This window comes from Ochotona princeps, chromosome 24 (genome assembly GCF_030435755.1).
Source record: "Ochotona princeps isolate mOchPri1 chromosome 24, mOchPri1.hap1, whole genome shotgun sequence".
NCBI classification, from domain to species: domain Eukaryota; kingdom Metazoa; phylum Chordata; class Mammalia; order Lagomorpha; family Ochotonidae; genus Ochotona; species Ochotona princeps.
The window spans coordinates 5,333,219-5,359,258 of NC_080855.1; the positions used below are offsets into that span (position 1 = coordinate 5,333,219).

A 26,040-nucleotide genomic window follows, 5' to 3' on the forward strand; every position below is an offset into this window, starting at 1 on the left:
CACCGGAGAGCGCCTACACGGTCCCTATTCGGCGTGGCCCCACTCAGGGCTCAGTGACACAATGAGGGACAGGCGCTTCAGAGCAGTGTTCCGCACATCAAAGGGCCAGGCGGGGCCTTCCAGCCCCACCAGCCCTGGGCCAGCTCTGCCCTGTCAGCCTGGCTCCCCACACCTCTCGGCTGGCAGACACACCGGGACAACACAGGACGACACAGTCCACTGCTGTGTACCATTCATCTGAGCCACGGAGTCGGTGCTTAGCTCTCCCACCGTGCCTGTCGAAGGTGGGGTTGAACAGGGTGCCAAGGCGTCTGGGCCTTGTACCTCAGCACGGCGGCATTCAGTGTGAACTGGCCCGGTGTGGGGTGTGTGGACTGTCGGGAAGGGCTTTCCTGCCCCCTCTGGCTTGCCCTGTCTCCCCGCCCGGCCTCACGAGCTCGCGGCTGACAGTGGACACGGGCACTGCAGGCTCTGTGAGCCCCAAGGACGGGTGCATGGGCAACAGTCCAGGGCCCAGCAAGAACCACACGGGGGAACCATGTCTGGGGGTGCAGACCCCACTGCTCCCCAGAGCATGCTGGCCCCTCCTACTGGAGCCAGGCCCACAGCGTCTGCCCCAGGGGGAGCTCAGGGTTTGTAGTGTAGTTTGTATGGTGTGCTGACAAGCTCAGATGTTCCCTCCACCCTGGGGCTGGTCCCTGAGGTCACGGGAGGTTTCACATTGGCGAAGCTAAGCTTATGAAGGTTATAAAAAGAATAGACGCGCAGATGTGGGGTCATGGGGTGAGCTGGCCTGAAACCGGTGGACTTGAAAATCGTTGCACTGGTGCGTTAAATGGAAGAGGCAGAGCTTGGGGATGGTTTAGGGAATTGGCATAAAGCACTGTTGGGTGAACTCAGTGCTTGGCTTCCGGTCTGGGATCTGCCCTGCAGCGTCTGTGTGCAATATCCACCCCTTGCCCTGGCACGGGGCACGCCGCCCCCACCCCTGCAGCTGGCTGTGTGTCAGGTGGCTCACTGTGGCCTGGCAGGACCTCTGCACACAGAGTGACTGGACTTCCAGCCCGGGTGCCTTCCACAAGGGACAGGTGGGGCCCTGGATCCCCGAGGGGCTCTGGCTGTCCCTCACTCGTGTCAGGGTCAGGTGAAGCAGCCTGCAAGTGAAAGGCACCGGATCCTCCTACACCACCCGCCGACATCCATTTTTAACTGCCCCATCAATTATTCACTTTCTGGGGGCTGTGGGAGCCAATCAAAGATCTTCCCTTCCATTTGGAAGCCCCTGCGGCCTTGACCTGTGGCCTGGGATGTGGGAGTGTTCATGCTGGCTGTGTCGGATGGAGTCTGCTGCTCACCCACCCTCCCGAGCTCTCAGCTCAAGAGGCACCCGAGGCTGTCTCCAGGAGCTGTGCAAGGGGCAGCCAGCTCACCATCCTGCAGCGTGGTCACTGCCTCTGTCTCCACACTGAAGTCACTGTCCCCGATGTCGTTGGTGGCTTTCAGGCGCAGCTTGTAGGAGGTGAAAGGCCTCAGCCTGAAACACAAAGAAACCCATGAGTGCGGGGCACCTGCCACCGTGCCCACAGGAGACCACCCATGAGTGCGGGGTACCTGCCACCCTGCCCTGCCCATAAGAACAGGAGGAGACCCGTGGCTGTGGGGCACCTGCCACCCTGCCCACAGGAGACCTGTGACTGGGGGCACCTGCCACCCTGCCCACAGGAGGTGTGGGGCACCTGCCACCCTGCCCATAGGGGCTCCAGGCTCCTAGAGGAGCTCAGTATAGACCACCTTGTGAAGAGGAGGCTGTTTTGCTGTGGGGTATGGGCAGACCCTCCCTGGCTACAGTGGGCAGGTACTTTGGGGGGCCTTGACTGTGCCCTGGGATAACTGGGAGTGGTGGTGCCCAGGGAGGGGCACGGCACACAGGGCAGGCGAGTGCGGTGGTGCCCAGGGAGGGGCACTGCACACATGGCAGGCGAGTGCGCTAGTTCTTGGCCAGGGAGTCGTTCTGATCACCAGTTCACACCAACGCTTTGTCACCTGCAAGCAAGCCTCTTTTTGCGTTTGCCCCAAACTGAAGACCAGTGGTTTTCCAGCTGAGCAGGTGGGCCCTGTGAGTTGGACCGATGCCACCTGCCTCAGCCAGCAGTCTCCCCCTGACCCCTCGTCTGTCCTACACAGCAGCCTGGGCAACATCTGTTGACAGAAAGGAACTTTCTGTTTTTGTAAGCTGTAATCAGAAGCAGCCCGTCTTGGTTCTCATTTCACTGTCCTGCTCCTGCCTTCTGGTTCGCTCTCCAGGCGCCCTTGACAAGGTGGGCTGCGCCAGGCCGACGCTGGGAGCCAGGGACTCCATCTGGGTCTCCCCTGTGGGCAGCTCAGGCCCTCGTCTGCGGCCTCCCAGCATGGACGTGAGTGCAGCTGAGCTTGGACTGGAATCCCATGTGGCAGCTGTATGGAAAGCTGCACCAACATGGATCTTTGCACAGGTTTCCAGGAGAAAGTTCTGGTTACATTCATGCAAACGGCTCCCCAGAAGTGACCACATTCAGTTCTGGTGGGAACTATACGCCTTTCTCCCTGCCGTGTGCATCTGAACTGCCCACACCGGCTTGGGCCACCACCTCCTTGTATGGAAAGCAGCACAGCGCGGCCTTGGGTGGGGGCACGCGCTCTGAAGTCTTGGCTAACTCTGGCCTTTTCCTTCAGGTGCCAGCTGAACTGGCTATGGGAGATGCCTGTCCCCAGCCAAATGTCCCCAATGCTCTGTTCATTTCCTCGGTTGTCTGGAACTGTAAGCCCTACACTGTGAGGACAAGAACCCAGCCTGGTGCCTGGCTCCAGGAAGCTCTGTATGCAGGGCTGGAGGGACGGACACACAAGGGTGACACTGGCTGGGTGGAGCAGGTCGTGTGTAGCACCCAGCACAGTCTCTGGCTCACCCCGGCACCCCAGCAGTGGCATCCCAGGCTTAGCATCCGGCCTCCTCTCACTGGCTCCAAGGTGGGACGCGGCCGCATTCCGCACAGGGTGGCCCCAGCTTTCCCGGCCGCTCCTGGTGGCGACAGGCTGCCTGCTGGCCCCACCCCAGCCTGGACCTCTGCCCTGCCCGCTGCCTTGCTACACGTGATCCCCAGCAGAGCAGGACTTGGTAAAGCCAGCAATCCCGGAACACGCTCTCCAGCCCTTCCTTGCTCATCTCGGTGCTCCGGATGCACCCAGCACGTCGGATGTTGAGCAGATGTAGGAGCTCTTGTGACAACCGTGTTCTCAGCTCTCGAGCACCCCGAACCCACGAGATGAAGATACGGCTGACACAGGACGTCTTGTCCTCCAAGCCTGCAGTCAGAGCTCCAATCCAGCAATGTGGATATTCACAAAGCAAGTCTGACCTCGACTGCTTCAGGCTAGGAATCACAGGGCCAGGCTTCGCTTCCCCAGCGGGTCTGGGGGTACGGTGGGTGCCCACTCACACCCATCCCTCTTCCCGCACAGCTCAACAGATGCTGACCAGCAGACAAGCCTCTGCAGTCACACCCACCTTCGGGTTACCGTGAAAACTCCCAGTCCTGGACAGTCTGAGAGCAATCCACTGAGGCCTTCATTTGTCTTGAAGGCACAGAAGATGGTCCTTAAAAATTCATTTTTACCATTACAGAGAATAAAGACTACTGAGCTGAGGCGCCATATCCTTGGGCAAGCTCAGATGACTTCTAAGCGGCAGCATTTTAAAGGGCCATGCAGTGCCGGGGAGCTGGGCCCAGAGGGCTGCTCCATGAGCTCCCTGGAGGGCCTCCTGTTGGCTGACGCAGCAGGAGGGCCCAGCGGAAGGGCAGAACCAGTACTAGCAGGCGCACAGCTCTGCCCCAAGCCGCCATTGCCACTGCCCCATCCTCGCGTGGCATCCAGAATGCTCACGCAGCCCTGTGGGGGCGGCCTCCTCCTTACCGCATTGTGTGGGAGGCCGCCCACCTTGCTGCATCATCCACCGGCCAGTGACTGACCAGCTGCCAATCAGCTGTGGACCCGCTGCTCCGCGCCATCTCCCCGGGCGGCACCACAGGCTGTGCCTACTGCTCGATGCCTGAGCCTCTGATGGGTTTTGCAGGGCCAGATTTCAGGCAGGGTCCCTGAGCTGGCTGGCAGGCTGCAGGGACAGCAGGGTCCCTGAGCTGGCTGGCTCACCTGGCCCCTTCGGGAGCGGGGAGCCTTATCTTGACATGGATACAATAGGACGACAGTGTCCAGGTGGATGGCTAGGGTCACGTGGCCTCATGCTGCACCAAGGGGCCGCCTCTCCCTGGGCCTGTGGCCGAAGAGGCCTGATGGTGGGAGCTGCAGCAGAGCCCTCAGAGGTGCCCACTGGCTGAGGACAGGACCACAGCTGGCACAGCCACACTTCGCAGGGTGCGGTGTCTGACCTGGCACCCTCAGGCTGTCAGCCTTACACCTCCATGGGCAGCCATGAGAATGCCCTGGCCCAGCGGGCCTGGCCTCACCCTGTCATCACCCTTCACCCCAGTCCACCACGCACTGGACACTCAGTCCTAGGGCACAGCCGCTCTCCCCTCTGAATCCCACATGGTCACTGGGCAAGCGGAGGTGACGAGCTACAGTGCCGCCTGATTCCTCTGGGCCCGCAGGGCAGGAGCAGGGTGTGTGACGGTCAAGGATCAAGGCTGCCCCAGAGGCATGCCAGCCACCTGCTGCCCTTTCTGGGGGCTCCCACCTAGCAGTACACGGCTGGGCTTGGCACACGGGGTTTCTGCTCATGCCCCCTGCCAGCTGAGCTGAGGCAGCAGCCATGTGGCCTCCTGACCCTCAGGGTTACTGTGGAGCAGACAGCAATGTCCCCTTCCTGGGTTGCATGGGCTCAGCCTGGAAGCCATGGTCTTGGCCCACGCTTCCTCCAGGGTGGCCTTCAGGAGCCCGGGACACTCCCTTCCCAGCCCCGAGTAGCAGCTTCCTCAGGGTAGGTGAGAAGGACAAGGTGCCAGGGCGGGCTCACACGGCCTGCAGAGCTGAGACCAGGGGACACGTGATGGGGATACAGGATCTGCTGTGTGACTGGGGTTACTCAGCCTCCCCCGACCTTGACTTTCTCCATTGCAGAGGGATGCAGGGAGCTCTCCTGACGGCCAAGGGTGCCCACACACACAGTCGTGGCTCAACAGGCATGCTGCTCTGGTCCCACCAGCAGTCAATGGTGGAGGCCACGCCTGTCACGATCTGCAGTCCTGCTGTTTTCACAAGGTGCACACAGAGCCCCCCTGTGTGACCCCAAGAATCAGCTGCCTGGAGGGGCCAGGACCCCCACGGTTGAGGGCATCAATACCCCTGGAGCTGGGAGTATGAAACCAACATGCAAGACACACCTGGAAGGAGCTGAGTGGGCCTTTGGAAGGGGATCCAGGACCTAGAGATTCCGGGGTCCCTGGAGAGCGGAATGAGCTTGGTGTGCGGCCCTTGAGCCACACAGTCCCTATTCTGACAGCTGGAGGTGGCCAGGGCAGGGACCCTCAGGGCAGGCCCCAGTCACCCAGGGAGGGTCCCAGCTCCCTCAATACCTCTCAACTGCGCAGGCCGTGGCTTCGTGGCTGATGGACGAGGAGTAGGTCTGCCACTCTCCCCGGGGAAGCTCTCGCACCTGCACCGTGAAGTACCGGATGGGGGAGGCCCCATCGCTGCCCGGGACCCATTGGAGCCGGAGGCTGCGGGCGGTCACTTCTGCCTGGGGCACCAGGAGCTCCCTGGGTGGTGCAGGCCGCTCTGTAACCAGAAGGGGATAGGACACGTGATGAGGAGTTCTCCCTGAAGAGGGGTGCTGGGAGTCATGCCGCTGTTTGCTCCAACCGCCTGTAAGAACAGCCCCCCAAGCCCGAGCACCCCTGCTCACTGTGGGACACATGGAGCAGGCGCTGCCGGACGCATGGGCTACTCCAACCACACATGAAGCTCCCATGCTCAGGAAATGGCAGGCTGTCTTGTACCTGACTGTGGGTGTGTGTGGACCCGACTGGAGGCCCCCGCTGCTCCCTGGGGCAAAGGGGAGGCCACCCACAATAAGGCGCAGGTAGGCAAATGACAGCTGGGATTCCCGGGACCTGGGCATCCTGCTGGCACCTCCAGGATCCTCTGAACACTCTGGTTTTTGGCTCAGTCCATCTGTAAGACTTGCCATACGGTCACCCTGAGCACAAGCCCTAATAGCATTTACTGAAGACCTCTGAGGCGGGGATGAGAGCAGGTGTAGGCTAGGCCCCTCCGGGTGGTCGCTGGCCGCCATCTCTGCGTGATGTGGTGGGATACAAGGTGTATGGGGCTGGACTCAGAGGTGGGTGGATATGGTATGCCAGTCGCTGTGTCCTCACATCCCCTGGACTTACACAGAGGGAGGGGTAATTGTGTAATTGTTTATCATGAGGACTATTGATTCTGATTAAAACACGTTGCCTGGAATAGAGCAGCAGTCGCTGGGCCTGCGGGGACGGCTCTGTGAGGAGCCCTTCGATCGGCCTGTCAGCAGCTCCCGCCCCCCGCGCATGCTCTGCTGCCCACGCTTCCCCGGCCCTTGCCCGTGGTCTCCCTCCCGGCACTCTGACGTCTGGCAGGCCTCTCCCAGGCGCCGTCCCTCAGCTGCAGGATTGACGGCAGGGACCCCAGGTGGGACGCGTCTCCGAGCGGGGCCAGCACCACCAGCAGGAAACAGGCTTGCCAGCTGGGCTGAGCTGCTCACTGCCAGGGTGAGCAGGACTCTCAGAGGGCAGAAGGCTGTGGCCCCCGGACACGGTGGACACTGGACGGCAAAGCCAGCCCTCGCTCTGTGGTCCCCCACATGGGTCCCAGCGAGGAGCTAATGGGCCGCACGGGCCAGCACTGTCTCAGGGAAGTCACACTGGTAGCAGGAAGTGAGCTGGGTGAGTGGCAGCACGGACAAGCACTGCCAGGAAGCTGAGGCAGCAACGGCTGGCTGAGCAGTACACAGCACAGTCTGGAGCCCGGGGGACCAGGTGGGCTCCCAGGCCTGGATGGCAGAGGGACTTGGGGACGGGGTGGGAACTGGGAGAGAGGTAGCCGCCCCGGCCATGGTCCTAGGGGGCCGGGGCAGTTGGGATAACCCAGGAAATGAGGCAGCCCGGCAAGTGGGGATGGCCGTGCCCGGGCTGGCATGGGCCTCGCTGGCTGGGGCTGCCGGGCTAGGAGGCCATGGCAGCCCGGGTGCGCCTGAAGACACGAGGCGCCTCCTCTGGGCACAGGGTTCGTCAGCACTGCGTGCCATGCGCTCCGTGCCCCGCGCCCCATGCCCCGTGGGGGTCAGGCGGACCTGGCAGCCTCACAGGAGCCTCACTGGGCTCCTGTCAGATCTCAGCGGGGCTCCTGCAGCAGCCGGGCAGAGCCTGAGCAAGGGCTGACAGCTCGGTGCCGGCCTCGGCCTCCTTCCTCCACTCAAGATCAGAATCCTTGGCCAAGTGCTCCGATTCCACTTACCATACCCTGAAGTTTGCTCCGGGTCTTGTACTAAAACAGTGGGGACACAGCAGGAACACCAGCCACGCCCACCAAGTGGCTCCTGGGGGCTCTGCTGACATAGCCGACACCAGCAGTGCATGCCAGGGACCCCACGGCACAGACAGGGCAAGGGTCACACAGGCTCAGTGAGCCAGGGAGGGGCAGCACGGCCAGGTGGCTCCAGCCATGTCCCCCACCCCAGGCCTCACTTCCCCAACAACTTTGGGTCTGGCCATACCAGTTCCAGCTCCTGCAGCTGCTGGGAGAGGGGGAGACCCAGGGCATTGTGCTAGAGGCTGCTGCAGCAGATTCCAGAATGAGGCAGCCAAGACTGGTGTGGGAAGAACGGCCTTGGGTCCACCAGAGCCGGCTCCACAGCTGTGCGTTTGGGGTGTCCATTTTCTCTGCCATAATGAGCATGGGCCAAGTTGGAGGAGCAAAGCTCCCGACTCGGAGCCTGGAGTGGAGCAGGTGTAACCCATGCCAGTGACGGGCAGGAACCATTTAGAAAACACACCTGCTGGCCCCTGCACACCTGCGTACTGGGGCATATGGTTTTGAGCATCAGGGACCAGGCGCCCGTGGGGAGCTCACACCTCCATGTGAGGGCTTTGTGTCTCTCAGCCCAGAGAGCAGACGGGTGGTGGAGCGCTGTACTCAGTGGATGCTAGGGGCACCACGATGACTCCGTCTCCACAGGTGCCTACTACACGCTCAGGCCCCTCCTGCCCGCAGGGGCAGCCCAGACATCACGTAAGAGTTGAGAGCAGTCGGAGGCTGCCGCACCCACCAGGCCCCCAGCACCCACGGTGCCCACTCTACCCCACAACCTCACCTCTCTTCTCAGTGGTGATGACCGTGGCCTCCAGTGGCTCTCCCCAGCCCTGCCTTGTCTTGGCAGACAGCCTGAAGATGTAGGCGGACTCGGGGGCCAGCTCTGTGGCCGTGAACTGCCGCACCGTGGCGCCGACCTCAACCGTGGTGAAGGTGTGCGGGCTGCTGCTGGCCAGGCGGTAGGCGATCTGGTAGCCTGTGGGGGGAGGAACCGAACTGCTCAGCCAGCCTCACTGGCTCTCACGGGAACGCCGCACCCCACCCCAGCACCCCGACGCCGAGTTTCCTTCTGGATGGGGGGTACAAACAAGGCCAGGCAGCTCGTAGCACTGAGGGGGCTCACACCCCAACCGATGCCCGAGACAGGGCGTGGCAGGCCACAGGCTCCCTGATTAGTCAGGGCTTGTGGCTAAGCAGACATAACTAATGACCAAACTTCTCCAGCTGAGCTACCCCGGGACCTCCCGCAGGTGCTCACGCTCGGCTGCCCGGGGACGGCTCACAACGTGGGGTCCTGTGGCTGAGACCCCGGAACAATGGAAACCAGGATGAAGGAGAAGCTGTGGCATCCAAGAAAATGCAGGATGGCTCAGTTGAAGAAACACACAGGGCAAAGCCAGGCTGGACTGCTGAGCCCAGTTCTCGCGGCTCTGCCTTGGGGGCAGGGACAGGCCGTGCCCTGAGCAGGAGCTCACGAGAGCTGGGACTCGGCCCGGCCCCTCTGACACAGGTGTTGTGACTGGGGCTTCAACTGCAACACCTGCCTTGCAACGAGCCTAACACTACACGTGGACGGCCAATTCGTTTTTACATACAAGCTCCTCCTCCACTGCATTTCCCGGGGGCTTTGTGAAGTACTCTGATACCAAGCAGAGCCACTTTGGTGTGGCAAGCACTTCTTCCTGTGCCCAGCCCCTTTCCCAAGGAAGCACCATGGCTGTGTTCGTCAACTAAGAGGCGCAGACGCATCCTGGGTGCTGCGGGATATGGAGCGTGCTCTGCACTGTCCACACGCAGCGTTCCCTGCCACACAGCTTTTCTCGTCAACGCCCCTGCGGGTGGCATTGGCTTGGCGGGACGTGCATGGAAGGCTTCTTTCCTGCTTTCGGCCCTTTACCCCCAACCTTACATTTTCTGCCACCGTCTCCCTCCTCTGCTTCTTAGGACGGCAACACTTCGAGAAGGATGGTGAGGTTAGAGCGCCCCCTGCCTGAGTTTGGCTGGTCAGGGTATTGCCTCTGCTCTCCTAACATCCATCCGCCTTTATGTTTTCAAAATATGTTTATCTGACTTTCAAACTAAACTCCATCTTTTCAGAGTTGCCCACTGCTGTGGACGGCATGAGAATGGCACCCTGCTGTGCCTCTAACTTTTCCAATACATCTCCCTCTGGCTTTCCTGAGCCGAATTGTTATTTATTTTCACATTGTTGATTAGGAATGTTTGCAATTTGCTACACAACCAGGAACTGTAGGTGCACCAGGCACAGCATCAAGGCCGAGAACACAGCCTCGGGGAACAGCAGCCTTGGCCACACGCTGAGGCCCAAGCCGGCTCTGCTGGCCAGGCCTTGTCATGAACCCCACTTTCACCTGAACCCCGGGGGAGAGTCAGCCTGGGCCTGCACAGTGAGCAACCGACCGGGCCCCGAGGCCATCAGCAGGCTTGCAGTTTCAAACTAAAGCAGGGTCATCAGCAAAAACAAACCAAAGTTTATATCCAGGCCCAGGGACTCCCCGTCATGGTAGGCGGCCTCGTTTCCCATCAGAACGTGACCAGACACACGCAGCCCAGCACGGGCGAGCTCAGCTGACCGCCCTGCCAGACGACAAGCGGCGGGCTGTGCCTGGGGCCCCAGGGGTGCTGGATCTCCCTCTGAACACTGAGCTCTGACCACGTCACCTCACTGATTCGCACAGTGGCCAAACAGGTGTCTTCTCTGGGGAGAATTTAACCACTGGGACTTGCTCCCCAGGCAAACCAGCCCTGACACGGCTACACGCCTCTTGCGTGCTCCAGCACGGCTACACGCCTCTTGCGTGCTCCAGCACGGCTACACGCCTCTTGCGTGCTCCAGCACAGCGGGCCTGGTCCCTCCATTTCCTTCACACCTGGGAGAGCTGCGTGTGACCACGGCTCTGAGAAGCTCCAGTCCCCTTCCCCTGGGGGTCTGAACACCCGAGGCTCTGGATGCTGCCAGGAACAGGCGTGAGGACAGGCGCACCGTGGGCATCACTCTGGCTGAGGGCACCCGATCTGCGCTCCGCTACAAGGCAACGGTCCGGCGGGGTAACCACACTCTGGTTCAAAGGCTCCTCTTGCTCAGGCACAGAGCCGGAGCTGGTCTGTGCAAAGCACAATCATGACATTTCTTCCCATCAGTGGCCCACCCCCTGCACTCCCCATGGCACCCCTGGGTCTTGGCCATGCCTCGGACCAAGCAGGTACCTTCTGCTCTCCGGCTGTCACCTCGTCCCTTCGTTGGAGGATACGCTGCCGTTGTCTCTTGGGTATGTCGGGAACCCCTCAGTGCGCCTTAGGGGACCGGGAAACCTTGACCTTTCCACACCTTGGGTGTGCCAGCACCCACAAGACCTTGACCTCTCATCTGTTACTATTCATGGTAAAACGGATTAGCCACCACTTCCAGGGGGCTCCCTATTCTGGGTGCCGTCACCAAGGTGACCAGCTCAGGCACAGTAGGACTGGACTTCACATGTAGCCCTGGCTCCTCTAACTCTCCCAGGGCTTGGTTCTCGTTCTCTCTCTCTCTGTCTCTCTCTCTTTCAAAACACAGGAAAATCCCTAAACCACCTCTGACCCTATGGCCGCCTCCCAGAAGCAGATCCCAAGAGCAGGTGTGCAGTGCATGTGGGCTGGGAGGGGAGTGGGGCAGGCGAGGCACCCAGGCACGTGTGCCAGCAGAGCAGCCACTCTGGGTGGGGCGACAGCACCTGCTCCACGTGGCCTGCTCCTTAGCGCCGGCAGCCAGAGGAGGCCTGGGGCGCAGTCAGGGGGGTCAGGGTGTCCCCAGCTGAAGGGTGACAGGAGGCCTTGGCACCACTTAGCATGCTTTCTGTCTTGGAAAGGTTTTTAAAGTCACTTTTCTATGTATATGAATTTTAAAAACCTGTTTTTAAACTCTGTTTCCCATTCTGTTCTTTCTGTGCAACATACCCACAGCATGATTTTCCCCTTGTAAGGGGGTGTGCATGGTGTGCACCTGCCTGGACTGCGCACAAAGAGGTGAGTGCGGCCTGGCTCCCTGTAGCTGCCTCCACCATGCTGAAGAGGGTGGTGCCCTCTGACGGCAATGGGGAGGCCCCGGGAGCCGCAAGCTGGGAAGCAGGTGTCATGGGGGCCGGGGGATGGCAGTCTGTTTCCCATCCCTGAGCCCGTTCCTGCTTGGAGCCGCCAGGAGAGGGGCCCTTGGCTCCCCAGTGTGTGTCTTAAATAAGATCTGACGGAGCGCTCTGCTGAACATCCAGGTTACTGGCCGTGTGTTCTCCTGACCGGACTAGTGGACAACGGAAGAGAGCCATTTGCTGTGCGAAACCGGCCCAAGGCAGCGGCTAATAACTCATGCAGTTCTAGAAAATGATGCTGGATGGTGTTCAGAGGTCAGAGTGCTGCTGGGGAAACAGCCAGTTACGTAATTATGGTGCACGCTGAACTCCGGCAGGGCAAGGCCAGGAGTGCGGGGCGAGCACCTGGCAGGAGCAGAGAGGCCCCATCAAGCAGAGTGAAACGCAGTCTGAGAAGGCCTGTTTTTAAGGTTAAGGGCGAATGGTGACAAAGCAGTCACTGAAAAGGGTAAGGGCTACTGTGGGGAACACTGACCCATGGCGGAGAGCAAACCCCGGAACGCGGACCCATGGCGGAGAGCAAACCCCAGAGCGCGATGCCCACGCAGGCTTCCACACACGCCTCAAGGCTGGAGGGGAGCCACCTGTGCAGAGGCCCGTGACAGGATAAGAGTGGGCACTACCAGCTAAGCCCACTTCCACAACCATCCATCCCACAAGACACCCAGGGCAGGGGTGTGGCTACGCGCATAGCACTCCTCGCAGGCCACACAAAATTCCCAACTTGGACGCTGTCCTGTTACAGATCTGTTGAGCTTCCCATGCTACCTGCAGTCGCCTTGTAGGGCGACGAGTTCCTGTGGCTGCAGGCCTCCCCACCCCACGGCAGCGCCATGCAGAGTGACCATGGGATCTGGATGGCACACTGGCAGGACTGCAAGCCCGATCGTGTACTGTCGTGACCAAACAGGCATGTGGCTGCTGGCTGCCTGTCTGCTGCTCAGCCGCTGGGCCCAGGCTCCCAGGGCAAGGCCACTGATAGGACCCTCATGGCAGGCTCAGTTCCCATGGACTGGGCAGAGAAGTGGACGGTAGCCGAGCTGTCCCAGGGCCCCTTGACAGCTGTCTCAGGTGCTGTGTGGGCGGCTGGTTTCCGAGCTCATCCACGTGAGGGCTGGAGTGTAGAAGCAGGAATTTGCAAACATGGATTATGTTCAGTTGAGCCCCGGATTCTCAGCAGATCCCCCTCCCCACCCGAAACAGGCTACAGGGAAGTGCGTGGCCCAAGGCAGGCAGGGAGCTTCTGCCAGTACAGAGGCTGGGTGTGCACACACCACACTCCTGCAGCCACAGTGAGAGGGCGAGGGGCGGCCCCAGGAGGCTCCTCAGGCTGCCCCAAGGAAAGCTCTAATTGCTAGAAGGTCTCTGCTCCCCATAGCGACACATTTACTAAAAATAAACAAGTGTTTTTCCCTCTAGGTGCCTGCCAGTTTCGTGCTGTTAATCTCTTCAGGAAATGCGAAAGCATGTTTTGATGCTGATTCCAAGAGCAGGCCTGCAGAGGTGTTCTGTCCTCCAAGGCCAGCATGCAAGGGCTTTCCCCTCTCCCGACAGGGCTCCCTGTTGCAGCGCCTACACTCCGGTGCACTGGCTGTAACCTGTGCGGGTGACAGGTTGCCCTGACAACATGTTACAATCACAGTCCGGCGCCTACAGCAAAAGCAGCACAGAGGCGGTGTCTCCAGCGGCAGTGCCGCTGTGTGGGCGGTGTGCAGCAGCCTCTGCTGGGAGGCTGTTAGCTTTACCTTCTCCCTGTCTGGGCTTGTGTGATGTTGAGTGACCACCCTCTCCAACCCCACCTCCCGCCACCCGGGGGGACTGCAAATCCCAATCCAGCTTCCCTATGGAGATCAGCAGGGTTCTCTAATTCACACTGTCTTTCTGCATTTTTCTTCCTGTCAGCATGAATCCTCTGCTCCAATAGCCAGAGGGATGGAGGCCAGGCTGACTGGAGCACGGTGAATGCTAAGTCCCCAGGCCCGGCGAGCCCCAGGGCTGCAGGCCCGCTCCCTCTGGATCTGCAGGGCGGGGGGTCAGTGATGAAGTGCTGACCACCCACAGCACGGATGCTAGCGTCTACTGTGCACTTGGCAAGTGGCTGGCACTGTCCCCAGCACCTCGGTCACGTGACTGCCCCGTTGTGGGCTAGGTAAACTGAGGCCCGGGAGGCATGGACTCACCCAGCTGAGGTCCACCCAAGGGAACCTGCCAGCGTCTGCTCTGCCAGTATGCCTGCCTCTACCATGGGGTTTGAAGTGAACACATGAGGCCTGAGCTACAGGCCACAGAGCCTGTGTGCACTCAAGCTGCTCGCCTCTGTGCTGTTTACACAGCTCTAGAACATTTCAACAACATGGAAAGATCAAGGTTGAGTGGTGGCCTTTGCCAACATCTGCAAGTTCAGATTTACACACTTACCACTGACGGCCCAGTGCGGAAGGGGACCACATGGGTGAGGATCACGACCGAGCATGGACCGGGGTCTGCAGCATGTCCTACACCCAGTGTCTGCCCTTTGAGGGCCAAAGGAAACGGCCAGGCCTCAGGGCTGAGGTTCCAGAGCAGGGCACACACAACATCCCTTAGCCAGCAGCCTTCGGCTCCAGCCCCAGCCCCACTGTGTGCCACAGGCAAAGGCTGGGTGCTGGCCCAGGCCACACACTTCCTGCTCCCAAGACCTTAGAAGCCACTTAAAGAGCCTCCGACCCATCCAGAGCCATGTCCCTGCTGGCTGGCCTGTCCTGCAGCCTCTGCCCAGTCCCTTATGACGCTGTCACCCGGGTGAAGGATGGGCAGGCTGAACTCATTCCTGACTCGGGCTGTGTGTGTGCACCTGGCGCAGAGTCCCAAGACAGGACAGTGACGAGGTCGCTGGACAGCACGGTCAGCAGGCAGGTCTGGAATGGGCAGAGCACCCCTGCTCCCCGGGCCCTGGGCACGGGTCTGCCACCAGCAGCTGCTCACAGCGGTGGGTGCTTGCCTGACCACGCAGCCGGGGGTGTTCAGGTGCGCATCCTCGAAGGGCAGCCAGCCTGCTGTGTGCCCTCACTCCGCCATCACCCAGAATGGCCCCGTGTGGAGGCTGGGGTGCGCGGGGATCATCAGTATCACGTGAGTCATGAATAACTGAGAGAATGTAAATTCCACAAAGAAGCCACGACCCACGGCCCATGCAGCAACCAAGCGGCCCACACAGAAGCCATATGGCCCATGGCCCACGCAGCAGCCAGGCAGTCCATGGTGCACACTCAGCAGCCACATGGCGCACATAGCAGCAACATGGCACAAGCAGCAGCCAAGTGGCCCACGCAGCAGCCATGCGGCCCACGCATCAGCCATGTGGCCCACACAGTAGCCATAGGGTTCACACAGCAGCCACGCGGTCCACACAGCAGCCACATGGCACACACAGCAGCCACATGGCCCACGCAGCAGCCAAGCAGCCTACGCAGAAGCGATGTGGCCCATGGCCCACGCAGCAGCCAAGGGGCCCACGCAGCAGCCATGCAGCCCACTCAGCAGCTACATGGTGCACACTCAGCAGCCACATGGCGCACATAGCAGCGACATGGCACAAGCAGCAGCCAAGTGGGCCACGCAGCAGCCACACGGCGCACACACAGCAGCCACATGGCCCATGCAGCAGCCAAGCAGCCTACGCAGAAGCCATGTGGCCCATGGCCCACACAGCAGCCAAGCGGCCCACGCAGCAGCCATGCAGCCCACTCAGCAGCTACATGGTGCACACTCAGCAGCCACATGGCGCACATAGCAGCGACATGGCACAAGCAGCAGCCAAGTGGGCCACGCAGCAGCCACACGGCGCACACACAGCAGCCACACGGCGCACACACAGCAGCCACATGGCGCACACAGCACCCATGTGGCCCACGGCCACCTGGGTTTAGAGAATGCTTAGCCACTGTTGAGGTGATTGACACACACAGCCTCGTAAATATCTAATAGGCACAGTAGAACTCCACCCAGTGGCCACTTCCCTTCTGCTCGCCCGCACGCTCCTTACCCAAGATGATGCCGTTGGGCTCTTCCGGGGGCTGCCACACGATGCGCACGGAGGTGAGCCTCACCTCGGGGAACACCAGTCTCACAGGGGGGCCTGGGGCTGCAGGGCGAGACAGACACCAGTTATGCTGTGGGGACTGTGATGGTGCCGTCGGGGTCACGACAGGCTGCACGGCGTTCGGGGATCGGTCATGCATGGAGCCAAGAGCCAGGATTCTGGGGGGCCTCACTGACTGCAAGGCTCCCCAGCGTCATCCCTGCCCATGTGCCTTCCACACTTGTCACTCCGGTCCGGAGGGGACCCTGGAGCCACCGTGCACGCGGCCCTCTGTGTGAGAACTCCTGAACACCCCCAAGACACACGCCTGGCGCTGGGCCAGCACCACAGGGCCGAGGCCCAGGCGTCCAGCATGGACTCCTCGGGATTCCTGCAGGCAGCACCAAGAGGGCCAGGCACACACTTCCCAGCCTGCCCATGCTGCGGCTCTCCCCGATTCTGCACAGGTTCGTAATTAGGCTGTAGAAGCCCACTCCAGGCGGAAACTGGCCGCCTGAGTGACTGAGAAATGATTTTGTTTTGCTTCCCTCAACTGGAAAAAAAGAGGGTGGTTTGAAAATTAAGTTACAGATGACAGAAATGAAACCAGGGTTGCTGGGACAGGGTGGGTGTGGGTACGTTCACCTACCGTCATCTTTGGTACGCTCTAGGATGAGGGGTGAGCTGGGCACCCCGTTGCCGATACGTGTGAATGCCAGCACCTGCAGCTCGTACAACACGAACTTGCGCAGTCCGGCCAGCAGTGCCGACTGTGTGTGGTTCCCTCGCACCACCTGGCTGTGCGGCTCAGGGTCCAAATCCTTGGCTCGGAACAGAATCTGAGGTGTCAACACAGGGGACGGATGGTTACGTCACATGGGGTGCCTGGGCAGGGGAGGGGCCACAGCTGCGAGGCGAGGACCCCGGCCTCTCTTCCCCTGGGAGCTCATCCTGCACGCTGCCCTTGGGGGAAGAGGATGGTGATAAAGCTACTTCCCTGCAGAGTGTGTGTGTTGAGGGAGGAGAGGGCGCAGCCTGGATTCCCACCTGGCCCACGCTGGACCTGGTAGCTGACTGACCACAGCTTATTTACAAACTCTGAGTGGCCCCATGAGCCATGCTGGCATCTGGACTAAAACAGACTCCATCAAGAACCCAGAGACTTTTGCATCCTGCTGGAGGAGCAGGATACATCTTGAAGACTGTCACACAGCCTAGGGCTGCCAGGGATCATGGACCCGCCCTTCAGGGTACCACTGGCACGTGTCACAAGACTGTCACTTATCGGGTATTGCCATGTGTCGTGGGGCCATCATGCCATAATATTGGGATTACCACGTGTTGTGGGGCCATCATGGCATAACCATGGGGTCACCACGTGTCGTGGGCTCATCATTCCATAATATTGGGGTTACCATGTGCTGTGGGGTCATCATGTCATAAACTATGGGGTTACCATGTGTCGTGGGGTCATCATGCCATAATATTGGGGTTACCACGTGTCGTGGGGCCATGCTGCCATAAACCATGGGGCTGTTGTGTTCCCCAGCACTGCCACGTCTCCTAGGACGTGTATGTACCACAAAGCTGAAGGAACAGGAGTGCTAGGCAAGGGGGAAGATGAGCAGGAGTCACCAGGGAAAGAGAACAGGGCTCCAGCGACGGAATTGCAAAGAGGACACGTTCCAGTCCGGGGAGTAGCACACGAGGCACGTGTGGCCTCGTCGGCCTCACCTAGAAAAGGTTATAACCTTGTCAAGAGAGCTCCGCTGTGGGCAGAGGGGCATGGCACCTCTGCATGATGAGCGAGAGCTAGGCATGGAGGGTGGGAGCCCGAGGAGCTTCCCCGGGACAGGCCCAGCTGCTCCTGCAGGAGATCCAGGGCCTAGGACAGCCCTGGCGGTAGTGATTCCTGCACGCATGCACGCGTACGCACGCACACACTTACCCAGCACTTACTGCGAGCAAGGCACACTTCATAAAATAACCCACTTGGTTCTAACAACGCGAAGTGGCTGTCCTTACTATTCCCAAGTTGCCAGTTGGAAACGGGTACAGTCAAGTCCTTCCCTGGCTGCGGCGCAGGAGCCACAGCCAGCAGGGGGCAGAGCTGGGCCTGAGCTGCCTTAGCCACTTCACTGCTGGGGCAGTCCCCTAGGGCACCCCGCAGGCGGCCGTACAAGCACCCACTTCCCAGGCTATGTTCGGCTTAGACAGGAAATCTGACGTAAAAGCTGGGAACAGCCCGGAGTCATTGGTGTTGGCTTTGCGGGGAGACCTGTGTCACCATCTTTGGTTGACTCCTCCAGCACAGCAAGGCCACTCCACACTCACCTTGTAGCCCAGGATGAGCCCATTCTGGTCCTGTTCGGGCACAGAGGCCCAGGTCAGCAGGATCTGGGTGGAGCTGATGGCCTCGGCAGACACGTTTTCCGGAGCGGCAGAAGGAACTGAAAGGGAGGCGTGGGGCAGACTGGCATCAGGGGCGAGACGGCCTCCACGATCTCACCCATGTAATGAGGTTGGCCTTGGAACAGCAACGCGCTCTGAGCACTTCGCCGTGGTCAGGTTAAACCAGCCAGAGCACAACAGGCATGCAAATCTCTGATATTAGCAACAACTTCCATAAATCCCTGGTATTCACAGCTCAGTCTACCCGAGGCTACCCAGCAAGGAAAGGCACTTGTGTTGTTTCTGCAGTAACTTGCAGAAATAGCCAACTCTACCCTCTCACAGGAAAGCCTGGAGTACGGCTCTGTGACAGGGACACAAGGAGTTGGGAGGAGGGTATTTCATAGTGCTGCTGGAGAAATGGAAGTGAAAAATAAATTTGTTTTGCTGCAAAACTTGTTCTTTTATGATGCATGCACAGCTTTTCATTCTACACATTTCCTGTGGACTTTCTGAGGGCCTTCTGTCAGAGCTACACCAGCAGGAGAGACTCTCTGTGCCCGTCTCTGTGCCAGCTGCCATCAGGTGTAAGATCACACTCGGTCCCCACTGTAATGCAACGAGGGTCTCAGCTCACCTGACATGGAAAGCCACGTGACTTGCCACAGTTTGGTGCCCTCCAACACTGGCGAGCCAGAGCGTCTACACCACAGCGCTTTAGTGTTTTAAGAGCCGATGTGTCCCATTCATATTGGGGAGTCCTGTCCTGATTTGCTCAGTGATGTTCCCTAACCCATCAGGAGGGACGCCATAGCAGGAGGAGGGAGGTGTAAGCGCACAGGTACCCTGCAAGAGTGCCCTGTGAATGCACACACAGGAAGTACACGCGAGGAGCCACAGGAAGGCAGAGAGGAGGCTGCCGTCGCTAAGGAGTGCGCACACGGCACCCACAGGCCTGGACCCCGCCCTCCCTCGCACATCTCAGGGCACCCTGCCCCCTCCAGCCCTGTCTCAGCCTGCAGCCTCCAGAAGGGCAAGCAAAGAGGCTCACGCTGCTTGTGTGGCCCAGTGTGGGGTCCTTGGTTAGGACACCAATACAGCTTGTCAGGCACAGTGCAGGATGCCCCAAGCCCTAGGAGCACAGCAGTGCCACAGCCAGTGGTCACTGCAGACACAAGGCCAGGAAAGAAAGTGAGCTGGCCCCTGAGCAAGTCGCAGCCACACGGGCTGCTGGGGAGACGCTGCGCCTGCCCCATCCGCATCCTTCCAGAGGAGCAGCTGTCAGGGCAGACCCAGAAAGGGAGGCCCAGGGATGCCCTCAGGGGGCCTTTCCCTGGCAGCCCCCACAGACAGTGGTGCTCCATTCTCCCTTCCCAGGGGAGCACAGTCCCTGCACGGCACTAGACGGGCTGCTGCGTGTAGGCCAGTGAATGTGCTGCACAGTGGAAGGCCACCGCTGGGGACGGGGATGACGCTGGTCCAGTCTGTCTCTTCAGATGTGCCACTGAGTGACGCCCATCGGGCATTCAGCCTTTCAAAAAACATCATCAATTGATCTGACAGCTGAAGTCTGTCATGGCGACGTCTGCATCCTGGGTTCTCTGAAGCAGACCTGGCGTAGATGCAGGGCCCGGCCCACACGCTGGGGCTCCTGCCCATGTGGCGTGGCCACTGCGTGGGCTGAACACCCTGGCTTTCACCCGGACACATCGTGCACACGCACTTACTCTGTCAAAATGAGTAGTGAGTGAGCCAACACCTCGAACCGACTGTAAATTAACAGGGTCGTTTCCATTAGAAGAAAATGTAAACCTGCAATTTCCCTGACTTCATTTAGACCAAGAAGAGAACACCAAACGCAGTGTGTGCCCAAGATGTCAGAGCTTGTTCTAGAAACCGTGGCCCTATCTGGAGAGAGAGAGGCCGTTGGCATGACAACGCTGCCCACCTCTCAAATCCTTAACTGTTTCCTGCAGGTCAATCTTGGAAACTCTAAGTGCCCAATTCTCACTACAGATCTACCAATAATAGCTGATTTTCTCAGATGTGGTAATAAGCACAGCCATTTGCTGGAGGGCCACCCGTTATCTCCCCAGAACAAGGGCAGTTGGCAGTTATGGCCGCTCAGGCTCGGGACTTTGAACATGGCTGAGTCTCTCACAAGGACAGAGCCGAGGGAGGCTGTTAAAGACGACGAAATGGCACAGTTCAGGACTGAAATTTCAGCTAATTCGGATTCCACTGGGACAAATCTGCCATCCGGTTATAAAGCACTTATGTATTTAAGATTGGAACACGGAAAACCTTGCCCATCATTTATTCTGAGGTCAGTCCGGCTCCCCTCCCTGCCTGCCTATCTGAGGTTTTAAGACGCTCCTCCTCAAATCTCTCCTTTGTTAAAAACAAAACCAGCCAGGAGTTCCTGTTCTCTCCCAGTCGCAGGGCTTCTCAGCACGCAGCGGCTGCCAGCCTCACGGCGTCCCTGTCCTTATCAGGTGAGCTCATTCACCCTGTAAGATGCCACAGAGCCGGTCGGGCCCCACTGCAGCACCACGAGCTTCACGCACGGGTGGATCCAGCTCTGCTCCGTGCTTCCAATGCACCATGCTAACGTTAAGTATCTAGGCCCTGGGTTCCCTTGGGGAGGGGGCGCTCTGCCGCCCCCATTGGTTTCCCCCGTCTCTGCCGCCCCCATTGGTTTCCCCCGTCTCTGCTGCCCCCATTGGTTTCCCCCGTCTCTGACGCCCCCATTGGTTTCCCCCGTCTCTGCCGTCCCCATTGGTTTCCCCACCCCTCTCATCCCTGTCTTCGCCCATCTCCCCGCTCGGCCTTCCCCAACACCTCAAAATGATCAGAAACCAGCACTGTGCCCCATTGAGGTTGTGCAGGTCGGGAGCTCCCCACGGGCGCTCGGGGTTCTGGAAGCTCCGCTGGGAAGAGCTCAGGCCCTGCAGGAGCGGCAGCCCTCGCAGGCCCCCCAGAGGACTCTCAGGCCTGGGGGGCAGGAGACCAGGAAGCAGTTCACACCGGAGGACAGACCCGCCCAGGAGAGGGGTCCCCGGGAGGCCATTAACCAGCTTAAAAACAGTCAGAAGTCAGAATCACACATCTTGAAGTGAACATCAATATTTCTATTACACAATTTGTGGTGAGAACACTTGAACAAAACTCTTCCCCCAGAGATGTGCGGCATCAGATTTTCTAATTGAAAGAAAATTCAATTAAAATCGGAAGATAATTTTCTAAACATAGTAACCCTCACAAGCAGGGACTGCGGTGGCCGAGGGAGGAGACTTTGATGGCAAGAATGGTTCTCATTCCTTCTGGACAAGGGAACTGTGGGCACCAGGACACCAAGGTGGGAGCTGGGCGCCTGCAGGGGCTGCGCGGGACCCCCGGCTGAGCAGAAGGCAACCCTCCAAGACACAAACACACTGTGCTGCTTCTGATGCGAAACCTAGACCTCAGTACTAATGGAAATACAGCAACAGCGCTGGAGACGGCAGGCAGGGCCACAGGCAGGCGATGAGAGAAGAGGAGAGGTTTTACCAACCAGCTGTCACTCAACCATTGTGGACTATTAGACGGAGAGCAGTCTTCCCTCTGCTGGTTCACTCCCCACACGGCTGCACTAGCCAGGTCGGGCCAGGCTGCAGCCAGAGCCAGGAGTTTCAGCTCTGTGTGTGGCAAGGCCCCAAACACTCAGCCCGTCCTCCACTGCCTTCCCAGGGCATCTGCAGGGCGCTGGTCGGGAAGCAGAGCAGCTGGCACCACACGGGGCCCACACGGGACGCTGGCACTGCAGGGGGCAGGTTCACTCGACACATCACAATACGACAGTGTTGCTCCTCCCTTATTTTTTTTTTCTTGATGAGAATATCAATAAAGTTTCAAAACACTGTATTTCCTCCATAATTTTCTAGTTGCTTCTAGCGGACATTAGGCATTTTTAAGAAATACTTTCTTGATCTCCCTGCTTCTGGAGTTGGAGAAACGCTCCTTAAATCTTCTCCAGGTTTCAGATACTGAAGGGAAGGGAGCTTTTCCACGGTCCATGTGATCAGAACCACAAGCTGTGGTCTTCTCCGGCCAGCACAGCCCCGAGCGCCCGCGGGAGCTCCTGACAGCGCTGGTTTCCGACCATTCTGACGTGTTGGGGAAGGCCGAGGCGGAGGGAGGGGAAGATAGGGCAGCAGGGGTGGGGGAAGCAGTCCGCCGGTTGAGAGGAAGCCAGGGAAGACCCTAGAGCCAGGCTCGCTGCCTGGCACACCCTGGCTGGCACAGGGGCCTGCAGAAGCACGCTGCCCGTCATGAGTGGGCTCTAGGGTCCACGCCACACACATAAGAGTACCACTGATGGTCATTCTGCCAGGTGTATCCCGCATCCCTCAGCAGAAGCGGAGGAGGGGACAGACACACCTGCTGGGGAGCTTTGCCTGGGTGAGGACAGATTCAAATCAAGGCAGGTCCCAGAAAGCTGGGAGGGCCTCCTGCCAACAGCCATGCCCTGCTCAGCCCTAGCAGGAATGCCTTGATGCCACGTGAGGAATGGAAGGGAACCTTCATCTGGGGCTTCTCGCTCGGAAAGCGCCCCGCTGGAGTGTCACGATGGGGTGCAGCTGCACCCCGGCACTCACGCTCTTGCCCTCCTGCCTGGAGGACGCAGGCCAGGGCACCCTGCCACTCCTCAACCTTCCTAACCTTGCCCTTCTACCTAGTTTGTGTCCACTGCTGGATTCACCTCCAGAGGCAATTTCCGATTTTAAAAATACAATTAGCTTTGTTATTGAGAGCAGCAGCCACAGCAACAGGAGCCCGTCTCCCCTGCTTGGCGCCTGGCTGGAAGCAGTGTCCTCAGGTGTGGCGCCACAGGCCCGCCGTGCCGAACCTCCTGCCCGCACGCTGCAGCCTCGTGGAACAAGGACCCGTCCCCAGCACACACAGCTTGGTTTGTCACGGCCCTAAGTCAATGGGCTGAAGTACTGCCATTGGACACAAGGGCCAGTTACCAGAAATCGCAGGACATCAGGATGGAAGGTGGCTCTCAGTGCCCGGGAGGCCTCAGGGCAGGAGTGGGTGAGCCCTGCTCGGTGCCCCTGGCCGGTGGCCGGGCTCACGGCCTGCCCCCTTCACACCTGCTTGCCCGGTTCTGGACAAAGTGGGGAATCCGTTTGCAGAACTGCCTCCTGCAGTCCAGTCAGTCTACAACCTAACTCCTCTGCCCGTCGGCTCCACATGGCGACCCGCATCAGAAAAGACGAGAGAGCGGGACAAGCAGTGTCCACTTCTCAAGACAAAAACTCCCTCGCAGCCTGGGCAGAAGAGGCCTCAGCCACGGCAGGTACGCGTTCAGAGTGGGCTAGCCTACTCCTGTCCCACCAGCCACTGCTGACCATGAGGGGGCATGTAGTCCATCGTGTAGCCAGCAGAGACCCCCCAGCAGTGACCAGCACCACCTTGACTCTTCCTGCTGGCAATCGGCAGTGTCCCCATGAGTCCCACGACTGCGCTGCCGTGACAGGCTGAGCGACATGACACGGGCTGGCTGGGGCCAGGGGCACCTGTTCCTGCCCGTGCCGGCCCCCTTGGTGGCTGGGTGCAGGGCATGGAGGAGAGCTGGCTCCAGGGACTGCAGCCAGTGAGAAACTGCTCTTTCGCTGTAGCCGCTGACCCAGAGGGGTCTGTCTGTTACCATGACTGTGGTAACATCCTACCCACATCTGTAATGGGGGAGGCCCTGTGTTCTTGTATTTTAAAGATGCACCCACGGGATCGTCACAGACCTGCTCTCACCCCCGGGAGGGAAAGCTGTCCCTTACTAAAAATAATGGGAGTCCAGTCCCTGCCTGAATCCAGCGCCAATTTCACACGTATGGCTTGGGCCTTAGGGAAGCTTGACTCCAGCGCCGTGCAGGCCTCAACAGGGGGTTTGGCAGAGCACCCACGCGACCCGAGTGGACCGATGTCAGACTCTTACCTGACTCGCGCGTGCGGCCCCGGACCACCTCGCTCCAGGGCCCAGCCCCGATGGCATTGAACGCCTGCATCTGCAGCTCGTACTCCGTCCACTCCTCCAGAGCCTCAATGGTCAGCTCCCTCTCCAGCCGGTCACTCACGACTTGGGACAGCGCGGACGACGGGGAGTCTGGGCGCCAGTACCTGACCCTGTAGCCCACGGACTCAGGGTTCCCGTTGTACTGGGAGTCGGGCAGGGGCTGTGAAGGAACACGGGGCCGTGTGAAGGGGCACCTCAGCACAGCCGCCTTCGAGCCCCTCAGGCATGGGCCTGTCTACGAGGCCTGTTCCATGTGAAAGCTTTTCTGGGAGGAGGTTCCCTCAACCTCGACTTCCTTGTCCCCCGAAATGCTTCTCTGTTAGTGAGATGAAACCTTGTCAGTCACTTGGGCTGGACCAGGTTTCTTTGAGTACCTCTGGGCTTGAGTTAGAGAGTGCTCTGACTTGCTCAGCTGGCTCTCTGACCACGCCGAGCACTGCTTGAGCACTGACCACAGCTCATGTACCACAGTGCCACCAGCTTCCCACCCCAAAGAACCTTCCTTAGGGACAGAAGCGACAAGTCCTGCTCTTTAGTGAGAGCTCCTGGGCTGATCCGACGTGTGAGGGGGTTAAAGCAGGAAGCAGTGAGGCCCTGGACTCACAGGGACACAATGGCCACCTCAACCCACTGTCCCCGCTGTGCCAGTCCCCGCCCCGACTCACCACCCAGCGGAGTCGCAGGCTGGTCTCACTGGCAGTTCGGACCGTGATGCTGCTCGGAGCCACGTCTGGAGGGGCCTGCAGGGTCTGGATGACCCGGGAAGACTGGCTGAAGGGGCTCGAACCAACGATGTTCACCTGCCTCATTCGGAACCTGGGGTTAAGCCACGGAGCAGAGTTAGTCCAAAGCGACAGGAACCAAAGAGAGCGATGCGTGCCTAACTCTCAGGGGAGGCTCGGGTACAGTGTGGCCATGGGCATTTCGGGGAGTGAGCAAGTGAGCAGACACAGCTCCTTGATTTGGCTACAGTCTAACGCAGGGGGTCTTCAGAAAATGTGTGGTATGAGACATCTATGCATGGATTTCAAAGATTTTCTGCACCAAAATAAGCTTATGGTTAAATACCATTTTCCCCACGACTCTTTGAAGTCTCCTTCTGCTAAACCCAAGAAGAGCAAATCTATTCCAACTCCACGGGTTTTAAGTTCCAAGGGAAACACAGCTGCCCGGGTAAGAGCCTGTGTGATCCGGTGGGAAGGACAGGAATCTGTGATGGGGCGAGAAGACCAGAACTCCAGCTGGTGACCTGCTGCCCCTGGGCGACCCCATCGGAGTGATCAGGGGTCAGGGAAGCTGCCACAGGACTGGGGGGCATCATAAATAACACGCCTGCAAGTATGACTCCTCTTGGACTTTGCAGTTTCTAACAATGGCTGGCAGGCACCTGCAGACCTCATTGTCTGGGGTTTAGGGGAGCCCTCGCTCTGGGACTCTAACCTAAGGGGAACCCCGAGGCCTCCCTGCTTGACCTACAGAGGATGGGATCAGAAACTGTTGAAAACATTCATGCCCACGTTTGCAGTTCTGCCTCTTCTTCATGTCTCTATATAATTGTTGGAGCCGGAATTGCATATAGCAAACACCCCCAAGCCCAGATACACACACACACACTTATTACAGAGGCTCCCTAAATTTACATGAATTTAAAACAGGGACATTGGTCTCTAATCACACCTCTGATCTTTGAAATTGATACAGAGCTTCAGCTCAGTTCATATGGCAAGCCTTGAGCCCCCGCGGATCATTTTAAGCCAAATATTTTCTTCTACAAGTGAGTATATTCTGTCTTGGTTCACCTTCTCGAATCACAGGATGTTAAA

General features: G+C 59.4%; 1 protein-coding gene across 1 annotated transcript in view; it reads right to left on the reverse strand.

Moving 5' to 3' along the window:
• Positions 1-26,040, reverse strand: part of SDK1 (sidekick cell adhesion molecule 1) — an 880,998-nt gene that overhangs the window by 53,861 nt on the left and 801,097 nt on the right. The window contains exons 24-31 of the mRNA XM_058680763.1: positions 24,883-25,033; positions 24,140-24,377; positions 18,106-18,221; positions 16,421-16,610; positions 15,736-15,834; positions 8,348-8,542; positions 5,571-5,772; positions 1,431-1,534 (exon numbers count right to left, since the gene is read on the reverse strand). Of these exons, the coding sequence (XP_058536746.1) occupies positions 1,431-1,534; positions 5,571-5,772; positions 8,348-8,542; positions 15,736-15,834; positions 16,421-16,610; positions 18,106-18,221; positions 24,140-24,377; positions 24,883-25,033 (1,295 nt within the window). The remainder of the gene's footprint in view (positions 1-1,430; positions 1,535-5,570; positions 5,773-8,347; positions 8,543-15,735; positions 15,835-16,420; positions 16,611-18,105; positions 18,222-24,139; positions 24,378-24,882; positions 25,034-26,040) is intronic.